This window comes from Polyodon spathula, chromosome 24 (assembly GCF_017654505.1).
Source record: "Polyodon spathula isolate WHYD16114869_AA chromosome 24, ASM1765450v1, whole genome shotgun sequence".
Lineage (NCBI taxonomy): Eukaryota > Metazoa > Chordata > Actinopteri > Acipenseriformes > Polyodontidae > Polyodon > Polyodon spathula.
In genome coordinates, this window is record NC_054557.1 from 5,802,125 (window position 1) to 5,823,359 (window position 21,235).

The 21,235-nt window shown below is 38.7% G+C and overlaps 2 protein-coding genes across 6 annotated transcripts; one reads left to right on the forward strand and one right to left on the reverse strand.

Moving 5' to 3' along the window:
* The first annotated feature begins 3,479 nt into the window (after positions 1-3,479).
* On the forward strand, positions 3,480-14,417 carry LOC121298879 (WD repeat-containing protein 61-like). Its single transcript, XM_041226164.1, has 11 exons — positions 3,480-3,846; positions 4,630-4,689; positions 5,173-5,200; positions 5,411-5,516; positions 6,447-6,619; positions 7,951-8,099; positions 8,324-8,417; positions 9,429-9,522; positions 9,724-9,816; positions 12,296-12,374; positions 14,097-14,417. Exons 2-11 carry the CDS (start codon positions 4,678-4,680, stop codon positions 14,184-14,186), a joined length of 918 nt encoding a protein of 305 aa, XP_041082098.1. The 5' UTR covers positions 3,480-3,846; positions 4,630-4,677; the 3' UTR covers positions 14,187-14,417.
* On the reverse strand, positions 14,247-21,196 carry LOC121298878 (solute carrier family 25 member 44-like). Of its 5 annotated transcripts, none has more exons than XM_041226160.1 (4): positions 21,097-21,196; positions 18,852-19,555; positions 17,809-17,936; positions 14,247-17,036 (listed from the first exon to the last, which is right to left on the reverse strand). In XM_041226160.1, the coding sequence occupies exons 2-4, from the start codon at positions 19,480-19,482 to the stop codon at positions 16,845-16,847; spliced, it is 951 nt and encodes a 316-aa protein (XP_041082094.1). In that variant the 5' UTR covers positions 19,483-19,555; positions 21,097-21,196; the 3' UTR covers positions 14,247-16,844. The 5 variants fall into 5 exon arrangements, with proteins under 5 accessions (XP_041082094.1, XP_041082093.1, XP_041082095.1 ...); XM_041226159.1 differs by having other exon boundaries at positions 18,852-19,524; positions 21,097-21,185; XM_041226161.1 differs by lacking the exon at positions 21,097-21,196 and adding an exon at positions 20,684-20,957.
* Between the last annotated feature and the right edge of the window lie 39 nt (positions 21,197-21,235).

Sequence of the window (21,235 nt, forward strand, 5' to 3'; positions counted from 1 at the left end):
TCGCATCTGTCCTTCTGGAAGGCTTGGACGGACAGGTTGTGTCTTTATCCCCTTTGGTGAAGGTGGAACCTTGCACCAAAACCGTGACCGTGTCCCCGATAGTGGGGAATATGCCTAGGCCTGCTTCTTGGGCTCCTGCAGTAAGAAGCAGAGACTCTGCTGTTCTGGAGACTGAGGGTGCAGACACGGGTTGCTCCAGGAGGAGTGCACCAGTTCCAGGAAGTCCTGGAATAGGGGGAGGTCATACTGTGGGTGCCCTTTCTGATGGCGGAAGCGGTTCCCCTTTCCCTCCTGTTCTGTCGGCCGGGGAACGTCTGTGGCTGCAGCTGCACGCTGCATTAGGGCTCGAAACTCTTCCCTCTGCAACACGTGTGGCAAGGGCATTACGGAGCCTCCCACGTGGTCTGCCTGATGGAGGCAGCTGGGTCCGAGATGTCCGATCTGGACGCGGACAAGGATAGCTCGCCTGGGCTAGGGGGTCTAGGCAGAGGGGATGGGGAATCTGTGGGGGCTGCAGCTGCCCGGTGGTAGGGGGCAGCCTGCCTTGAGATTTCAATAAGGTCTCCAGCATGGTCTGCTGAGCCCTCAGAGTCTCTGCCAGACTCAGAGAGGTCAGATGAGGCTCTTCCCCTTCGGTAATGGTTGTCATTCGAATTGAAAGGGGACTCTTAATGTTGTGTGTATAATTATTTTGCCATGTTGACCGTCGCACTGTAAAATAAACGTCTGGGACTTTTGAACAGATACTCGCCAACTGCCTCGCAAGCTGTCAATCAAACGTGACTTGCACATGATTGGTTGTGTGAGAGAAAGATCTGGCCCAAATATTACATCACAATTACTACATTGAATTGATTGGCTAAAACCTGCGCATTTAAACAAAACAAAAAAACAAACAAACAAAAACATATTTGACCTAAACTTAAACACCCGCATTCGAGGCACACAACGTCGTTTATTATTATTTTTTTTTTTATAAATGTACTTAAACTTGGCATTCACATAGATTCCAATTTAGGAGCCTGTGTGCAAACTGGGTGGGCCATGGCCCACCCATGGCTATGCCACTGCTGCAATATGTTGTTTTCTGAAATGTATGATTTCCATTACATGAGAGTAGATGTTGAACTTCATGCTGATTTGAACTCGGCTCTCGTCAAGATAAGCACCAACTAAGACGTAGCTTTGCAGTAAACTAATGTAATTAATGGCAGTAAACTCCATCCATTTGCACTGTTTTCCATCTGATGATGTAGATATCCTTCTGTCTGGTGTTGATTGCTGAAGTGTAATGCTGGCTCCAGGGATCAGCTCATTTTGCCTCACCAGCCCATCAGCACACACAACGGCTGTGATGTTGGCTCCGGGGATCAACCCAGTGAGGTCTCCCTAGCGCATCTGCATGACAACCGTCTGGATTGAGCTAAGTAGGGTACATCTCTGGGGTCTTCAAGTGGGCACCTTCCATCCTCGGTGTTTCATTGACTAGCCCACGACACCTCAAGAGGGCTCAACAGTGATTCTGGCGTCCCAGCATCACCCCCCTCCATCCCCCACTCAGCTCAACCCAGCTTACTTACCTGTACATCAGCGTTGCTTTCTTTCTATTGTGCTTGAGATCCCCATCCAGAATCTTTCCATCTCAACCACAGCCAGTTGCTGCTCCTTTCTGCTGCTTCAGATAAGTTCTCCACTGTGCAACGCAACTCTTGGACACTGAGGCCAACTGCTCTGAGAAAGCGAGTTGTAGAGGGTGCCACAAATCCTCGACAACCCACCTCCACTGGATAAACTCGGACTCTCCATCCTCGCTGTTCCGTTTCAGCAGCTAGTTGAGCATACTGAAGTTTCTTCTTCTCATACACCTCATCCACAGCATCTTCCCATGGCACTGTTAACTCTACCAGATGAACAAGGCATGCTGATCCAGACCACAAGGTTAGTGGTGATAATCTCAGGTGGAAAAATAAGCCGTTGAAAGCATCTGCCAGCATCTTCCAGTCTCTAGCAGCTTCCAGTTGTCCTGAGCAAGGCTTGATTTTAACACCTTTTCTTGGTGGTTGCTTTCCTGAACGGAGGAATATTGTCTTTTGTGTGTAATGCTTTGATGGAACTGGTGGTCAGGTTATGCTTGTCTTCCAATACTAAGGCCAAACATCGCAGCACCTGGTCATGGCGCCAAGTAAACCGTCCTTGGCTAAGACCCACCTTACAACCTGTCAAAATGTGCCCTAATGTTGCAGGTAATGAACACAAAGGACATGAGGGATCTTTACCCACCCAGCGGTTTAGGTTCTGTGGTGATGGGAGATGCTAACCTGATGAGGAAACTGATCCTGTTCTGTTCCATTGTCCATAGGTCTTGCCAGCCGATCTTGCGTTGTTCCACACTTTCCCATCTCATCCATTCTCCCTGCTTGGCCTGGGAAACGGCCTTTACACACCTGATCCTCTCCTCCTGCTTTTGCACCTCATTGACTACCAGCTTCCTCCGTTGAGAATATATTGAAAAATTTATTACACTATACAGCATATATGACAATATAGTACCATGTATTTTAAATATATTTCTATTGCTTTGACATATACTTGAATATATTATTTTTCGGTATGGGTATTGTAGCGATCTAGGCTAACAAAGGCAGGCGCATCACACAGCCGGCTCTTTTGTACAGAGGTATCGGCGCTATGCTTTTGTGCCAGAGGTCATGTATTTATGCCCGCCCTCCACCTCTGTGTGGACAGCAGGTGATAGGTTGTGCTTTAAATTAATAGTCCCTTTGTGATATTTCTTTATTAAATCTACTACCATTTCCTTTTTTTTCTGGAATTCTAATGACAGTGAAGAGTTATGCTTTTTGTTCTCTTGTTCTTAAAAAGCAGTAATTGTAGCACAAGAGCAGCTACAATGGAATATATCAATCGTTCATTTGTTTTTGGGGATTTTAATTTAACTTAAACATGGTCAACAAATTGGTTTCTGACTGCAAGACTGCAACGGTGCAACTGAGTTACAGACTAGTGTTTGGGGCATATTATTGCAAAAGAAAGTTTTTCACTTGTCAGGAATACATTCGCCAATATTTTGCAAATGTGGTATGCATATGATATGGTAATCTATATTGGCTGACTATGGCTAAGGGGTTTTTCTTTACATGTAACTCTGTTATGCGTGTTAAAATCTGCACGTAAAGAACAAAGGGATTACAAGAGATGTAATATCTGTAACAATATCCCAGGCTTTCCACAATCGTAGACGCCTGTATATACAGGTCATTTATTTCCCTACAGTCTATTCATAGCATTTTCTAGTTCTTCTTGACTGGCTGCCTTCCTAAAGTCAAACAAACTCTATATCCGCTGTCCTTACAAAGGCACCACCAAATGGTCCAGTAAGGACACTGCACTCTGATTGGTTATCATATTATTGTTAATAAAACAATTTATAAACCTGTCCGTACATCGAAACCCTAAACTCAAGGTCGGTATCCTGTACTGCAGCCATTACACAGCTAAAGTAGTTAATGTTTGGCAGCAAATAAGCGTTTTTGTTACTTTAAAAAAAAAGTGACGGGAGATGATGGGTTCCTCTGTTGTCCTGACAAGAACATTTCGTGGTACTTTGTAGGCACTGCTCCATGGCCCACTTACCCGGAAACTGTTACGGGACTACTGCTTATCTATCCACAGTAGCGCAGAGTAATCATGGCGGCGTGGTGTTGCCGAAGAAAACATTCAGGATTTTCATCGGTGAATAAAAATAATTAAATACAAGACACCCTGGAAAGATGAGACCTTTTATTATTTTTCTTTAGAACACCGTGCATTACTAAGTACATTGACCAAGTAAGTTTCTATAGTTGTGCAATAGCTTGTAACAACTAGCCATTTTGTGTTAAGTAATAAAGTTAACTAACTAATTAATTGGGGGGCTTAACGTTTTTTCTTTCTTAAACGTGTTGATGAATATGAACGGCGTGCATTTCTTTTAGTCCACACAAACAAGTATATACCGGTACAGTTACGTGTTGAGGTTTTGTTTATCTGCTCGAACTACTTGCTGCCTTGTCATGTTAAAATTGTGTGTGTTCGGTTTCCCTTCTCTTCTGTTGTCTTGGTTGTTAACACGAGGAAGACTTTAAATTTAAAAGTTACTTCATCGTTGTTCGTGCTAGTTTGTACAGAGAAAACATGTTGCCAAGTCCAAGTTTCCTGGTGATAAGTTATATCACAGTACATACTGTAGCAGTGTCACGTTTTCTGTTTAAATTAAAATTAGCAATGGACATATTTTATAACAGATGCGTTTAACGTTAGCGTATCTTTGATTGTATTGAAATGCAATCAAAAGTTGTTGTTAAGATTTATACTGATCTGTGATCTTATCTAAAGCTTTCCAGAGACATTTCAGAACAGGTTAAACTGTCATGCATGCCAAGCTTGGATGCAGTGGATGTGTATAAGACCTAAACCTTGGTCAGGAAAATACATTGTGTTTCACCAATGATAAGACCAGATTTTACAGTTTACAGTGCAGAGCTGAAAAACGGCACTTCTTTAAAGAAAGACCCAGTACTGTAATGAAATCTCATTGATCTTAATCCGATTGATCTGTTCTCTTAATTCCAGGCAACAGTAAATTCTGAACCATTCATAATTTTGCAAAAAGAATAGAAAATGAGCATACAGGTAGGTTTTTTTTTTTTAACCATTAAATCATCAATTTTTTTTTTTAACTCTTCAGTGCTGCCTGCGTTTTATTTGAGTGACTGGTGCCTGTTCAAAAGGAAAGTGCAAGGTGAGAGTGGCTTTAGCAGTGTCTTCTGTGAGGTATAGTTCCAACAGAAGCATACGAGAGCTATTGTCTGTAATAGTGTAACAGTAATATTCTTCTGAGCCAGGTTAAAAGGCGACATCCAAAGTTATTAGGCTAGTGAATTAGAATGGTGCCTTACCAAGTCACGTGTTAAGTCACCCTTGTGGAATCAGGTCTTGGATATGACAGAGACCTTGAAACATCAGCTGTTCCAAAACTCTGCTTGTGGCTGAGTGAACTGTCCTATATACTGTACTGATATGTGCTTTGATATCTTTTGTTTCACTGCTCAAGTCTAATTTATAATAAATTGCATTACAATATTCATATCTACTTATTTGTCTTTTGAATTTCAGTACAGCATACTTTTCAAGCAAGAACATGGTAAGTGTTTTTAAATGGTCCTTTATTCTCATTTTACTTACTGTTTACATACCATTCTATCAGGTATACCATGTCCCTTACTTTATACCCCAGGGAATTCTTGTTATTGTTCCCTAAAACATCCCATTCTAGTTAGACATGTATCACACAATTGGTTTATCAGCTGTGCCTGCAATGTATTGACAGTTTCTCCTAAATTTTCCCTTGTAGCTCATGATGATGCTATTTGGACTGTGGCATGGGGGAGGAGTGAGAAAGATGGCACCGATACTATAGTGACAGGGTCATTGGATGACTCGGTAAAAGTCTGGAAGTGGTAAGTTACATTCTATGCAAGGATTTTTAACAGCTAACTTGCTACAGGCCCTGTTTTCTAATGTCGATACACTGATTTCTTTGAGGTCATCTAATTTTTTTTTTTTCTATGCAAATATTGAAGACATTTCTTTTTTTTCCATAATCCCTAAGGATGAGAACTATGGAAACATTATGAGGAACAGTTGATTAAACTTTTTGTACCTTGACAGGAGTTTTTAGATTATAAAAATACAGCTATTTCACTGAATTCCTTGCCAATAAATAACGAGTGGTTTACCACTGAGACTACATCTTGCTGCTCCATTTTAAGTGCTGCATGATTGCGGATGGTTCTACACACTCGTGTGATCTAGCTTGTTTAACTTTATTTGGATCTCTTTGGGCTTGTTCAATGTAAAGAAACATCGATCGTGATCAAGCCCAGCACATGAAAACTTGTATGAGTGTCAGGCACTTTAGGGTAAACAATTGAAGTTATTGTGTTATTGATAATTTCTTTAGTCTTGACTATGTGTTGTACTGAATGTGATTATTTTTATTATCTGCAACATTCATGATTCTGACAAAGATATCTAAAGCTCTAAAAATCTCTATCGCTGCTACTGATGTTTTGTTCCTTCTTTTCCTGTAGAAAATGAGGGGTGGAGTTTAAGTGCCGCATGATTTAAACTTGGCAGTTCTTTAATTCAGTACAATTGTGGGACAGAAAAGGGTATGGCTTTATTTTAAAAAGCCCACAAGCAAGAAGACGGGAAGCACAAATTGTGATATGTTTTAACCTGTAATCAATTATTGAATGCTGTTATTGTTGCACCCTACTATAGTGGATGGAGGTGGCTCATTAGGTAATTTTGCATGTTTTTTTATTATCTTGAGGGTCATTTGTAAGGCACCCAATAGTGAGCAATGTCTTCTTTTAATTTTCCAGGACAGATGAGAAGCTGGAGTTACAGTGGTCTCTGGAAGGTCATCAGCTTGGGGTGGTGTCAGTGGATATAAGTCACAATGGTGCCATTGCAGCCTCCAGTTCCTTAGATGCCCACATACGTCTCTGGGATCTGGACTCTGGCAAACAGATAAAATCAATGGATGCAGGACCAGGTACTGGGATTGTACTTCAACAGATTATCCCTTGTACAGTTGTGAATTTAGTATGGAGATTAATTGGGAGAAGCTTTTCAGATTAGCAGAGTCTTGTCATCCTTACTATTCTGTATATTATACCTATCCTGTTAAAACCCACTTCCTATTAAAGACATCAAACATTAATTTTAAGTAGCATGTCTTTTGCTAACAAATTATTGCCACTTCAATAAATTAACATAATTTTTCTTTTGATCAAACTGTGAATCAGCTCGAAAACATTTTAATGCAGTTTGTTTGATTGTTTCAAAACATCTCCAGTAACATCTTGTCCTGTTCAGAGCTGCATGCAAATAAAATCCACTCATCATACCTCACTAATGAGGTACTATCTGAGGTTGGTTTTATACTGAAGCAACGAGAAATGTGGTTGTTTTTTTAAAAGAGGTCCTGTTTTCTTGCATTTTCATTAAGGGTAAATGACATACAGTACACCCAGACTATATCTTCATTATAACAAACCTTCGGCTATAACGAACCTGGCCTCTGGACCCCGAATTAAAAAAACAAAAAAAAACAATAAAATGTCATATAAACGCACACTGTCAACATCCCGGTTTGTAGGCACGAATGCAACTCCGCTGTGAAGTTAACACTTTTGTCTTAATAAAAAGTGCATGCTGTATAACTGTGCCTCCGAAACGAAAATGTTTTATGTGTAACAAAGCTGGAAACTGTATTGATCGTTTGGAAAAAGGAATTATGCAGGCATGTCTGTCGTGAATGTAGGTTGTCAAAAAGCACTTTTTTGACTTGTTCAGCAACGATGCGGCAAAGCAAAATTGATTAAAGAAAAAACGACGACGACAGAAAACTTGAGGATTTCATTAACTTTTCATGCCGGGTTGATTTGGAATAAAAGCTCAGTTTGGGATTCTTGCATATTGGATTAAGATTTGGTGCAGTTTGAAACTATTTTTGTCAGATTGATTTTGAATAAGTTCAGATTCAATTCTGGATTTTTGCTTTTTGTATTGCGTTTTAATTCTTTAAGGAATAGGATAATGCAAAGGCACAATACTGCATACGTGAAACGAACAGGTACTTGTAATTCTACTTGTATTTACAATCTCATCTCATTAACTTACTCCAACAGTTCATTGTTCATTTTGATTATCCATTCGCTATAACGAACCCCTCGATATAACTAACAAAAAGCTTGGATCTCAACCTGTTTGTTGTAGCAAGGGTGTACTGTTTTTAACATATGATCTGGAATTCTGACCTGGTTAACAAAGCAGGCTCAGAATCCCCCTAAATGTCACAACTGTCCTGTTTTCTTGTTCCAGTGGATGCTTGGACCGTGGCCTTTTCTCCAGATTCCAAGTACGTGGCTACAGGAAGCCATCTCGGGAAAGTTAACATCTTTGGTGTGGAGAGCGGGAAGAAGGAATTTTCTTTGGACACTCGAGGGAAATTCATCCTTAGTATTGCATATGTAAGAAATCATTTTCTTTTTTAATAGTCAATCTTTAGGGCCTAGATTGTGGTTTTCGATCTATAAGACAATTTAGAACATGTGTTGGAATTTGTTTTTCTTTCTGGAAGGGTTGACTTTTTCAGCACCTCTTAGAATAATGCTGCAGTTACAGTACATCATGTTCTTTGAGGGTATAAAAGTAATACACCCATAATATCGTTTGAAATCTTTCCTTGTTACAGAGCCCAGATGGGAAGTATCTGGCCAGTGGAGCTATAGATGGAATCATTAATATTTTTGATATTGCTACTGGAAAACTTCTCCACACGTTGGAAGGTAAACTGTGTGTTCAGTTCTTAAATTATCCTGATTTAAGTACATCTCAGAAACTCATCCATAACTGTTAAACACTCGGGAGTGCTGGATTTAAATTTGAAGACATTGAAAAAGATTTTGTCTAAACGTTCATATATTAAATTTCTTTCAGTATTTCTACATCTGAAACAATATACACAATGAAATGCATACCGATAGCAGCTGTAAAACCACACTTCAGTATAATAATTGAATCAAGTGTAAAATGTTAAAATTGATATATTTTTATATATATATATATATATATATATATATATATATATATATATATATATATATATATATTTTTTTTATAATAAGGTTGGAAGGGTATATTACAGATTGTTGATGAAGTGTAAGTATCAAAATCCTATATGCCTGGGGGCTTCCGAGTGGCGCATCTGGTAAAGGCAGAGAGTGCAGTGCAGGATGCACCTAATAACTTGTAGGTCTCTGGTTCAAGTCCAGGCTATTCTGTTGTCAGCAGTAGACGGGAGCTCCCAGGGGGCGGTGCACAATTGGCCAAGCGCCACCTGGGGGGAGGGCCTTAGGTCGGCCAGGGTGTCCTCTGCTCATCGTGCACTAGCGACCCCTGTAGTCTGGCCCGATGCCTGTGGGCTTGCCTGTAAGCGGCCTAGAGCTGCGTTGTCCTTCGACGCTATAGCCCTGAGGTGGCTGCACAGCGAGTCTGCAGTGTGGAAAAAAGCCTTTGGCTGACGGCACATGCTTCGGGGGACAGTGTGTACTTGTCTTCGCCGCTTCTGAGTCAGCACAGGAGTGGTAGCATTGAGCTGAGCCTAAAAAATAATTGGATATGCCAAATTGTGAGAAAATAATAAAACAATTGGTGATTTACTAAATTTAAAAAAATAAATAAATAAATAAAAACCTATATACCTAATCTGAACAGGGTCCAGGCCCAGCTGGTTTGTATTGCATGAATTTAACTGTTTTTGGAGCAGTAGTTGTTTTTTTTCTTCTTTTCCCATTCAGGTCACGCTATGCCGATTCGATCCCTGACGTTCTCGCCAGATTCTCAGCTTTTAGTAACAGCTTCGGATGATGGCTACATCAAGATATATGATGTGTAAGTTAAGTGTGGATTTCTGTTTTAGTTTATTTTTGTTTTGACAAACACCTTCACTCAGTTCTGGGATATTAAAGATTCTCATCAGATCTGCTGTAGATGGTCGGACAGCTTCCGTAATTTCCAGGGCTTATTCAGTGTGTTTGTTTGCAGGCACGTATTCTCAGGTTTTATGCATTTCACATTTTTCTCCTGCTACAGACAACATGCAAACCTTGCTGGGACTTTGAGTGGCCATGGATCTTGGGTATTAAATGTTGCATTTGGTCCAGACGACACCCACTTTGTTTCAAGGTAAACAGTTTGATAATTTAGAGTTTCGTTGCTTAAAATGGGTCAGAAAAACAAAATATGTATGTATGTATGTATATATGTATGTATGTATGTATTTTGTTAAAAATATTTCCCAACATAAAACCAGTGTCACCTTACAATAACTGATTTTGAGTTTTTTTTTAAGTGTTTTAAAATAAAATATCGAACAGAACGAAATTTCAATATACCATTTGTAATTCAGTAATATGAGAGAATTGGTCAGGGGTCTGAATACTTTTGCAAGGCACTGTGTATGTGTATGTATGTATGTGTGTGTATTCCCTTTTGTTTTGTTGGTGATCCACCTCTGCTGGCTGTCTCTGATATAAAAGACATTGTGGCTGATCTAGCATGACACGTGTAACAGGCAACTAGCACTAAAGAACAGCTCCTCAACTCAGTTAAAACACCATAAAGGATTTATCAAAACAATATGTGTGTGTGTGTGTATACATGTATACATACATACATATATATTGTGTATATATATATATATATGTATGTATGTATGTATGTATAAAATCAGTGGCGTAGCCATGGGTGGGTCTGGGTGGGCCACGACCCACCCAGTTTGCACACAGGCCCAACCATATCTGTGCCGTCTATGTGAATGCCAAGTTTAAGTACGTTTATAAAAAAATGAACATCAACTGTGTGCTCCGAAGGTGGCTGGATGTTTAAGTTTAGGTCAAATAGGCAATTTTTTTAAATGCCACAGGCTTTAGCCAATCAAATCAAAGTAGTAATTCTGATGCAATAGTTGGGTCGGATCTTCCTCGCACAACAAATCATGTGCAAGCCACGTTTGATTGACATCTTGCAAGGCAGTTGGCACGGATCTGTTAAAGTCCCAGACGTTTATTTTAATGTGCATTTTTAAAGTAAGTTAGTAACAGTGCAGCAGTCAACATGGCAAAATAACTGTGCAGACGCTTTATAAGAGTTTAGTTTAGTAGAAAGGCTCGAGTGAACAGGATTAAGACAGCTGGCTGAATGCTGACAAATAGCTTAGAAATGCTGTCCTTTGAAGAGATATGTGCGATTTTCTGGATTGTGGTGACTATGTAAGTGCAAGCTCCAACGCTGTGTAAGGTGGAGCGGAGAGGAGAAGAAACTAAGTAGGCAATGGTAAGTAACTGACTGACTGACTTTCATTGTATTTAGTAATTGCTTAAAATGTAATGCTGTGTTCTCGCTGGTTTGGTGACGCTGCCTGTTTGACTTTTTAAAGTGCATTCACTGCGAATATATGTTAAAGTACATTTATTTTCTGTCTACTTAAAACATTTTAAATGGTTTACATGGGAGATATAGTAGTTGGGAGTGTTCCGTCTATAGACAGTTTTCCGACTTCAATATTTTGAGAACTGAAAATGAGTGTGTTTGAAATATGTACTGTAGCAATGGCAGGCATTGGTGAATCGACAGCTGATTTTGTAAGGAAAAAATAAGTTGCTTTCAGCTTGCAGGTTACCATGAAAAAATAAGCATTTTATTTTCCTTACAGTATTTCACACTGAATTCATACTTATATCAGAGCCGTGCATGTGGTTACTATGGCAATGCAGTCAAACAAACACCGACTTCATGATTGGTGTTCGAGTCATTCTACTGCACAATGACCTTGCGAGTCAGTGATATGTGTGATGTTACAATTTATTAATAATTTGAAGGTATCTGTGGTTTTAAAACTTCATAATTATTTCTGCGTAGTAAAGCAATACAAAAACTTGTGTTTTGTCTTTGTTTGCCATTAACTTTTCTCTCGTGTATAAGATTTATGGAAATTGCTTCATTAGCATGTCAACATAATTTAAAAAGTTTTAAAAACTTGAAAAATGTTGCTGAATGTGTCACTCAAAGCCATTTTAAAATATTCTATTTGTGTCTGCTTGTTACGTTTTTTGCAGCTAACGCAATATCTTTGTTTAGCTGTACCTGAGAAAATGCAGTGAAAACGAAAGCAGCCATATTTAGCTGGAAACAAGGTATTCTCAGCACAGCTAAGATTTTAGTTTTGGTTTGAAGGCAGCAGGTGCTAAGCCTAATTTTTAATTTTTGCTTGAGACGCCCTTATGCGGGCGAGTTACAGAGGTAACAAGTTATACAATACAGCTAAGAAAAGAAGCAGTAGTTTTTTTTTTTTTTTGTTTGGGGATTTTTTTTTTGTCACTTTTTTGTCAAATGTAACAGTTTTTGCAGTTATTGTGCACAGTGTTTTGTTTCTGTAGGTTGTGTGTATGTGTATTAGTGTATACATACAACTACTGTTATAAACTGCAAAAAATGTTCGCCTTGCTTCACTCGGCACCATACATATTCAGTCTTGTCTACTTTGCTCTGTTCAAACCTCCTTGAGATATTTGATATATTCAGTTTTAATTGATTTAAATCATGTTTATAATGTAAACTGTTTCCTGTGATGTTGGACCTTCGGTACTGTTTCTGTTTTTTGTAGCTCATCTGACAAGAGTGTCAAAGTGTGGGATACTGGCTCAAGAGCATGCGTGCACACATTCTTTGATCATCAAGATCAGGTAAGAATAGATTACTGTAATATAGTCATATATAAAATGGGATTCTTGTTCCAAAAGTGTGGGTTTACTACCACAAAGTAACAGATAAAAAAAATAAAAAAAACACTTACTCATAAAATATAAATTGTTGTTAAAAAAAAAAAAGTGTCTGGCAGAGCCTGTCGGTGTGTTAGGATAGTAAATTCTCTGCAATCACAAAACACTAAATATTGCGCAACGAAACCAGTTCATTTAACTACAGCTCAGCTCATGGAATTTGAGGATGTGAATATTGCCCTGTTTGAATAATTAATTCACCTAAATTAAAGCAAATATTTCTTGCCTGCATTTTATTCCACATTTCCATCTGCACCATGAAACCAGTATGTAAAACTCAATCTCGTTTGGTTCCGCTATCATAGTGGGGCTGCAGCCAGTTCCATCTACAGCCTACAGTCCAACCTGCTACCAGAAAAGATCACCTGCATGTATCACTTTTATACAGCTGCTATTTATTAGTTCATTCATTCACAAACCTCCCATATTTCCCTGACGGTATAATATATTGACAGCTTTCATATTCAGCCAATATATATATTGTTTTGCAGTCCGAGATTTAAAACCTACTTGTCTAGTGCATTGGACGGTCATTAGGTGTCTTCCACCATCGGAGATTGAGTACTGTCATGCTGCAATCCTAACTGGGGCTGACAGAGTTCCAACTGATTGATTTGATCTTGATCTGCTGCTGATGGAAATAGCCTGCTTTCAAGCCAGTCCCAGTAACACTTGGAAACGTGGCATTAGTGTTTGGCTTGTATGGGGCTATGAAAGCCTCTGCTTGTAGGATTCGGCAATGTTGTGTTGATTCCTAAAATGTGAAGCTACCTGTGATTTTGCATTCCCTGGACTTTGAATTGTTCACATTCTTTATCGTTTTGTGTGATTCAGTGTTTCCTGAGAAAATTTAGGTTCTAGGAGTTACACTGTGCAGTTAAAGTATACAGATCTAACAAAATAATTCCAGTAAATCTTATGTATTGCCATCACTTTGCAGATCTCTCATTTCTATATCAGTGATGCACACATGGTGTTAAAGGTTTATTAGAGTTGCTACTTTTTTTCATAGCATTTGTAAACAGTAAATCTGGCTTTTTTTCTCTGAGTGTATTTTTCTTTAAATACGTATTTCTCCTTAACCATAAACATTCTAAATGTTTGCCATTGCTTTTCTGTGTAAGAACTCAAACTCCCAGAATCAGCCCCTGCTTTTCCTGTGACAACTTATATTGTGAGATCCCTCGAGGTTCATATGAAATGTAGCAGGACAGATACTTCTTCAATAACATCTTCAGATAAATTACCATAATGATAAACATGATAATTCACCTTTATCGTGTGCATTTTTCAATATAGGAAAATCTAATACCCACAAAACAGTGGCAATATAAATTGGCTAACATTTACTAGAAATATTTTGTTGGCACCATGTACTGTTACAGTAACACATATGGGGACAGAAAACCCATTGTTGTACAAGACTTAAATTGTGGAAAGAAATGTTCTTAACCCAGAGCATAAGAATGCCCTAACGGCAATGCTTTCTGATATTAGTCTAAATAAATATGAGTTAAATCACTAAAATGATTTCTGTCAAAAGTGCCTGCCAGCATTAACAGTTAAAGAGAATGAATCCATCTACTTTTTTTTTTTTCTTATACAAATTTCCATGACTTATTCCAGGTGTGGAGTGTTAAATACAATGGAAATGGTTCTAAGGTAGTGTCTGCTGGAGATGATCGGGAAATCCACATATACGACTGTCCAGTTTAATTGTGGTTTAAGAGACTGGAAGAGTGAACAAACTGACCCTGCAGTATGGAAGATATTCCCAATGGCTCTGCACCCGATACATCATAGAACAGCCTGTGTTGGCATAGTATCCAGATACTTTTATTATAGTCTAATGAAAACAGCTGTATAAACACATCCCGATGTTCATTATGGATACAACTGGGAAAAACATTTTTCTTTTATTAAAAAAAGAAGCATTTATTCTGCTCATCTTGTTGTACATATAATTGACCTTCTTGGTAAGGGAAACATTTGCTCCAAGTGAAATCCAAAACGATAGCATCTTTATTTCCACATCATTGCAAGGGATTACAGAAATAAAATCTGCTTATTTTTAATGTGGCTCTGTTTTTATTTATTTATTTTTTGTATTGGTCTGTTGGTGATTTCTAAACAGCAATGCTTTTATAGAAGGACCATCAAGATGGGTTAAGAGACACACTGTAAGTGCTGGGGGTTACTCCTCTTTGCAGTGTAACTGCTTCCCTGGAAAGAGAATCTGCTGCTGCTTGCTAGAGGCTACCATTAACAGGTATGCTTTGGGTTTTTAATGAATGTATTCTATATTGTAAAGCCATAAATATTTGTGAGCCTTTTATGCGTTTTTCACTTATGAAAAAAATCGGAAACATTTTTTGCACGAATGTCAAATTCCACTAACAATACATACTTTGTATATTGCAACAGGTAGCCAACATTTATGGAGCAAAATAGGCTTTATGGCTGTGATTCAGGAGATATTTATGAGTTTGCAGTATACACACTAAAATGTCTCAAGTTAAAGCTTTGCTAATAGGTCTTGATATTTCAATTAAGTAGCAGGTGAAACCTCTTAATGCACTACAGTAAGTGTAGTGTATGTGGGCAGTGTCAGTCTGTGATGTATTGTGTATCAAACCACACAATTCTGCCCGAAGTGGTCCTTTTGTCTGTGGAAAACACTTTTGCTGTACCACACACTCCTACCATATAGTGACACAGGTGGAAAATTAACAGTAGTACTTCTGTTCGTACACTAGCTTTATATTTTATGGGAATTAGCTAGACTTATTTTTTGCCAACTGCCATATTGCCACCGGTCATTTAAACCGCCCAAGTTTTGCACATTTATAGTGCACAAAAAACAGGAATGCAACATGCATTTGACTAACGTTTTTATTACCATGTAATTATGACAAATGTATTTCACATTACAATACATGCTTTCACCAAATCCCCTAATAAACATTAGAGTAATAAAGCAAATAAAGCAAATGAAACCCTGTCTGTGGCCCATTAGAAGTATTCACAACTGACATTGAAAATGTGCTGTAAGAAGTGCTTAGTCTATAAATTAAGGAAAGTAAGGGTCCATTGTCAATCTCCTATTTGGCATACATCACACAATAATAGTATTTAAAACAGGTTCGTTAAGTAACAAGAATTACATTGTTTATAATCTCATTGGTATCTACTGCCCCACCTAGTGACCAACATAAGTACTGCTAAAACACAACAAAATGTTGACACGCAACGTTTTTTGGATTCTCCTGAGTGCTAAATTGTACATTGCTGTTTAAGGGGTTAAGAGAAAGCTACTGCTACCCATACAGAATATTGTTTTTATTTTAGGGGTGACTCTACAGTATCTGAATGGACAGTGAAGGTCATGATTTGGAGTGCTTGGGCTCGAAGAGGGCATATTTAAATGGCTGGATTCACAGACCTCAATCAGCACTAATCTTGGACAACCTGTTGTTACTGTGGTCAGTGTAGTCAGAGTTCTGTGCTAGTCAGGATCTATGAAACCAGCTCATGTTATATTAAGACTTGAGCAACATAGAAAGAATATAAATGCACAATAGTGCAACTAGCACTGCAAATCTCACTGACGTGCACTGGCAAATGATTATGCTCCTGTGTCAGTGGGGGTGTTTTGGGTGAAGCCTTTGTTATCAACATGTGTTATTGTGCCTGTTAATTCCCCCACAATTGTGGATTCATATATACATGTTCAGATTAATCCTACAAGGCATTGTTAAGTTATAAGGATAACAAGCTTTCAAAGAAACACAAACTACAAAATCACTATATGCACTGTAGCGCATACACATAATTAAACCATTTAAAATGAACACATGTGGTGGGTTTTCTTTTTATTGATTTTCATATCAGTATTAAAATGCAACTTTTAAACTAAAAACTAGTTTGATGTTAATAATTTGGGGTTAATACATTTTTTTTTTTTTTTTTTTTTTTTTACATTCATCCTAAGCAGATTTCAACTTGCCCTCTGCTTTTGTGATGCTGGGGGAAGGGGAGGGAGTATATACAATAGATTGTTTAATTATACAAATAGATGTAATTATGTGTTTTAGGAATCAATACTTGTGTTTTAGAAATATACTTTGATTGTGAGATCCTTTAACAAGTGTCTGGTCCATTTAACCCCAGTATTCTGGATGCAATGCAACAGGGTTAAAACTAGTTCCAGTTACATAAACAACATTTATTTTTCATGTGAACCACCCTTAAAAATAATTAAAACACATTTCTACTTATTCTATTACAAGGCAACAAAGTTAAAAGGCCAGCATACATAAAAAGAGTGTTTGTGCACAGAGAACATGGAATCTGCCTTTCCTTCTCTTGCAGTCTCTACCAATGTCTGGAATCCACAAGCTCGGGTCGGAGGCTCATTTTCTTCAGGGTTTCGTACCCGACCGCCATGACGATGGCTGTAGGTGTGGAGGAGATGATCCGGGCTGACAGCCCCTTAGTCATGCCCCACATTCCTTCTTCTGCGATGAGCTGCTTGAATGTCTCAATCACAGATGATCTGCCTTCAACCTGACACATACATGTGCTTATTAGTGATACATTCAAATCAAAAGATGTTCTGTATTTAGGAAGGTTATTACCTTACCAGCCCATGATGAAAAATGTCAGTTATTTAATTGTTTCAACAGGTTGCAGGGGCTTTGCTACTTAGTGCAATCATTTTCAGTGTATTCTTTTGGTGTAGATTTGCAATCTAAGGAAAATCGAAGCAAATGAAACTGATGTCAATCATACCTAACTATTTTCTACTGTTGTCTTTGGATACCAGTATCTTCATCCTATTCAACTGCAGCACGTCATCAGCACAACAGGTCAGAAACTGGTCATTGGTAAAACCTGTTGTATAATCGGTTTCATGGTGTTCCCATGAAGAACGCCAGTCAGATACGTAGTCTAAAAGGTGAGTTACTTATTACAGCATCTTGTAAGGCCCTGAAAAAAAATCCTTTTTGAGTTTCTTTTCAGCGTTCTTTAGCCTATTTTAAAATGCAAGTGATATACAGTCAGGCAGACAGCATCCATATAACCTGAGAATGTCCTTAGCAAGTTTCATTATCTGTTTTCATTGGCACTCCTTCCTGGGGAACAGGAAAAGATGATGGCGAATGTATTTACTTGGAAAACAGCAGGAACCAAGTTTATCTCTGCAACTATTTTTAATGGATGTCATAACCTATTTCTGGTTTACAGATTTAACATCAAATGCAATATGAACCAAGTTTGTATAGTACATCTTTACAGCATGTCATGTTGAGGCACTATTCCTACAGTAGGTGATTACCTGCACTCTGACTCTCACTACGTCCATAGGATTTGTGATTGTAGACGCTGTCGTGGCTGCCATAGGACCAGCCATGGCTTGAAGGAGGAGGTGTGGGCAGTTAGTGGGTGCCAAGTTGGACAGTTGCTCTGTGAACAGAACACACAAGTGTTAAACCAGGAGTGGAACGGCCCTCCAGGAACGTGAGTGGACACCCCTGTCTTAAACTGTAATGCAGGGAAGTAAGTCATAGGCTGAGAAATGCTGTTTAACTCAATTCCATATCCCAGGCAAATGGTTGACATGCCTGTACTGTACATAGATATAGGTCACACTTTCAATTTTTAACTTGAAAACCATGTATTTATTTATGTTGAAACTTGATAAGGACATTCTTCAGCAAAAGATAAGAGAGAATCTGGGGGATAGCAGGCATTTCCGGTCAGTCTGCTCGTCACAGTTCCACTTTTACTAACTGCGAGAGAATGGCTTTTCCTAGTAAGGAGGTTCAGTTACTTGTCAGCCTCTCCATATGTTTACATATGGTAAATGTAGGTCAAGATACTAACAGATCTAATCACTGTAGTGGGGCTATATGTTACCAACATGTCCACAAAAATATTGAGTGCCAAATAATGTATACCCTATTATAAACTTAATCACATAAGATTATCTTGTATAAAACACCATATCCTACATTGCCTTCTTTTGCATTTTGTATACAGTAGAAACATGTTTGTTTACTTACATTGTGTTGTAGGGTTTAGCGTTATGAAGACATTTTCTATTGAAGGAAGACCGATCTAAGGATACCAGTAGGACACACTACAGTACCCTCCAACAAATACAAGGCAGTTGTTTTTTTGTTTGTTTTCACAACATGCACTAACACTAAACAACCAGCATGACTGTGTAGATGTCGTAAGTGGAAGCTCTGATCAAACTAATTTTAACACATATTACATTTTATTGTACAACAAAACACCCAGAAACACCCAGAACTTCAAGTTCAGGGTCTATTGTATTTTAAGAGATGTTATCGCCCACAAAAAGGATGAACTTACCTGCATAGAAGTGATAGAACGGCCACCACACAGCACTATTGGGGATGTATGTTAACAGCGAGGCCACATACCCTCTGTAGAATCCCCTAAAGCCATCGGTTGTGAAAATCTGAATGATAATGTGCCTCGTTTGTCCGAATGTCATTTTGTGCTTTGCAGGTCGTACCCCTTTTGCGTTCACCTTAAATCGGCCCATGTTGCCTTCCTGTCCCTGCATCATGAGGTGCTGCGAGACCACGTCAATAGGAACTGTGATGCTCTGAGCCACGAGGGACGCAGACCCGCCTGCCACAAGAGATTTCACAGTATTGTTCGATGTGTAAGTGGACACATACTTCCTAACCAGTTCATAGGTGGTGATGTAAGCCTGACCGGATATCAACGTGAGCGTGTTGACCAGGAATCCCCTGTAAAGTCCACGGACACCCTCTGAACTCAAGATTTTAAAGAAGGCATCGAAGGTACCAGTGTACAGACTCTTCCCTTTCTGCACCTGAAGCCGGGTCCGGATCAGTGTGGCCGGGTACACACCTGCCCGGATGGTCATAGTCATAAACACCCCGAAGAAGTAGAACTTTTTCTTGTCCAGGTCTTCCCATTCTATGATTTGAACGTTGCGCTTCTCCTGCATTCTTGGCCCCTGCAGCTCTTGACATCAGATTTGTGTTATGAACTGCCAGATGGAAACGAGCAAGAAAATCTTTCTGTAGAGATTAAAAGGTGTATAAAACACCCTGAAAATATGCCCCACAAAGAATAATAAGCAAATACTTTAATTTCCTATAATAATAATAATAATAATAATAATAATAATAATAATAATGTTTGTTTTCTATGACAATGCCATTATAAAGCAGCATACACAAACACAGTAGAAAATTGGCAAGTTTGGTGTTTTTGTCCCTAGGGGTGTGAAGGGTTAGTTTAAACATTGGCCAAGCGTTAAACGTAACAAATACTGTCTACATCACGTTTAAACTGATTTTAACAGTTGTTTGTGTGCAGTGTAAGAATGTTTTCCATGTTCAAGATTTAGGCTTATTCAACATGTTCTCCATACACCTGTAGTCACGAATTTATTTTTTGAGATGGTTCTTTCTCTATTCCTACCTTGCTGGCTGCCATCTAGCTTGCAGTATTGTATTTGCTTTCCGGATTTAATTTATTTATTTATTTATTTTTTTTTAAAGCATGGGATAGTGTGACCTTTGAACTGTGCTTACCACATCTACTTCACGGTAAGGTGAACCCGGCATTTGTATATTAACTTTGTAATAGTGCAGAGGGACAACAGAACTTGCCCTGTTTGAATTGGCAGGATAATTACATTTGCTACTACTCTGACCATTGGGTCCTAATCAATAGTTTAATATTATGACCATCTGCCTCACTGTTCACTACTGATTAAATATCCAATTTTAGCAAACGGCATACAATAGAACTGTTTTAACACAGAGCTGTAGTGTGCACGTTCCCAACTCACCCAGCAAATATGAATTAATGACGATTGGCGTTAAGTCTGGCAAGAACACCGCCAGATCAACGAGAATATACCGTCATGCAGTTACAAAACGATGTCCTTGCTTACATTAAGTTCATTCATATCCCATCTCCCCATCGATTCTTCTACTGTGTTAAGTCATAAACACCGTTTTGTACACCATAGTTATACAACAAGGGCAACTAGACACAATTTTACTTTACTGCCCCACCGATTTGTAGCATTCTTATATTGTACAAATATGCCTGCTTAGGCTATAGTTTCCGCGCAGTGCAACAGCGCTGTGCTTACAAAATTCAAAAAGAAAAACAAAGTTAAATGCTACATTTACCGTATTCAATATCTTCATGAATCTGTTTGCATGGCTATTTATTTTAAAATATACCACATCAATGTTTGAAAGCACTGGCCTACAAAATGATCACAGAACCCCAATCATACATGATCTGTACGAGGGTCCGCCCTGCAGTCGTGCTGCTGTCAGTCAGCCAATACGAGCTCAAGGATACCATGAAACTCACGGGGGTGAAAGGTCAACATTACCAAACACCTATAATCATTCTGAATTTAAAGTATCCGACACCGAAAAAATTAGATCAATCCAAACACATATGTGATAATGTTAAACATATATGTATATATAGTTGGAGTTAAATGTTGGTCAGTGGGGAAAAAAAAGTGTTAAGTCAATCGCTATGTTGGTTCTGTAACCAAACTATTTTCCTGTTCACGTTTTTATCTTACCTTAGAATAATGTATCACATTGTGACGACAGTGTTTTTTTTTTACTGTTTATTCCGACATGTTTGTAATCGTTTTTACAGTATTTCCTGTTTATGCGATTGGAAGCGAATGATGTTCTGCTGCAGAGCGGACGGAGTGA

Coding starts and splice junctions, on each gene's coding strand:
- LOC121298879 (XM_041226164.1), top strand. Junction 5,201..5,410: donor ACTTTTCAAGCAAGAACATG/GTAAGTGTTTTT, acceptor TTTCCCTTGTAG/CTCATGATGATGCTATTTGG. Junction 5,517..6,446: donor TCGGTAAAAGTCTGGAAGTG/GTAAGTTACATT, acceptor TTAATTTTCCAG/GACAGATGAGAAGCTGGAGT.
- LOC121298878 (XM_041226160.1), bottom strand. CDS start 19,482: ATGCAGGAGAAGCGCAACGTTCAAATCATAGAATGGGAAGACCTGGAC. Junction 17,937..18,851: donor GTTCTATCACTTCTATGCAG/GTAAGTTCATCC, acceptor TTCTGTTCACAG/AGCAACTGTCCAACTTGGCA. Junction 17,037..17,808: donor TAGTGAGAGTCAGAGTGCAG/GTAATCACCTAC, acceptor TGTATGTGTCAG/GTTGAAGGCAGATCATCTGT.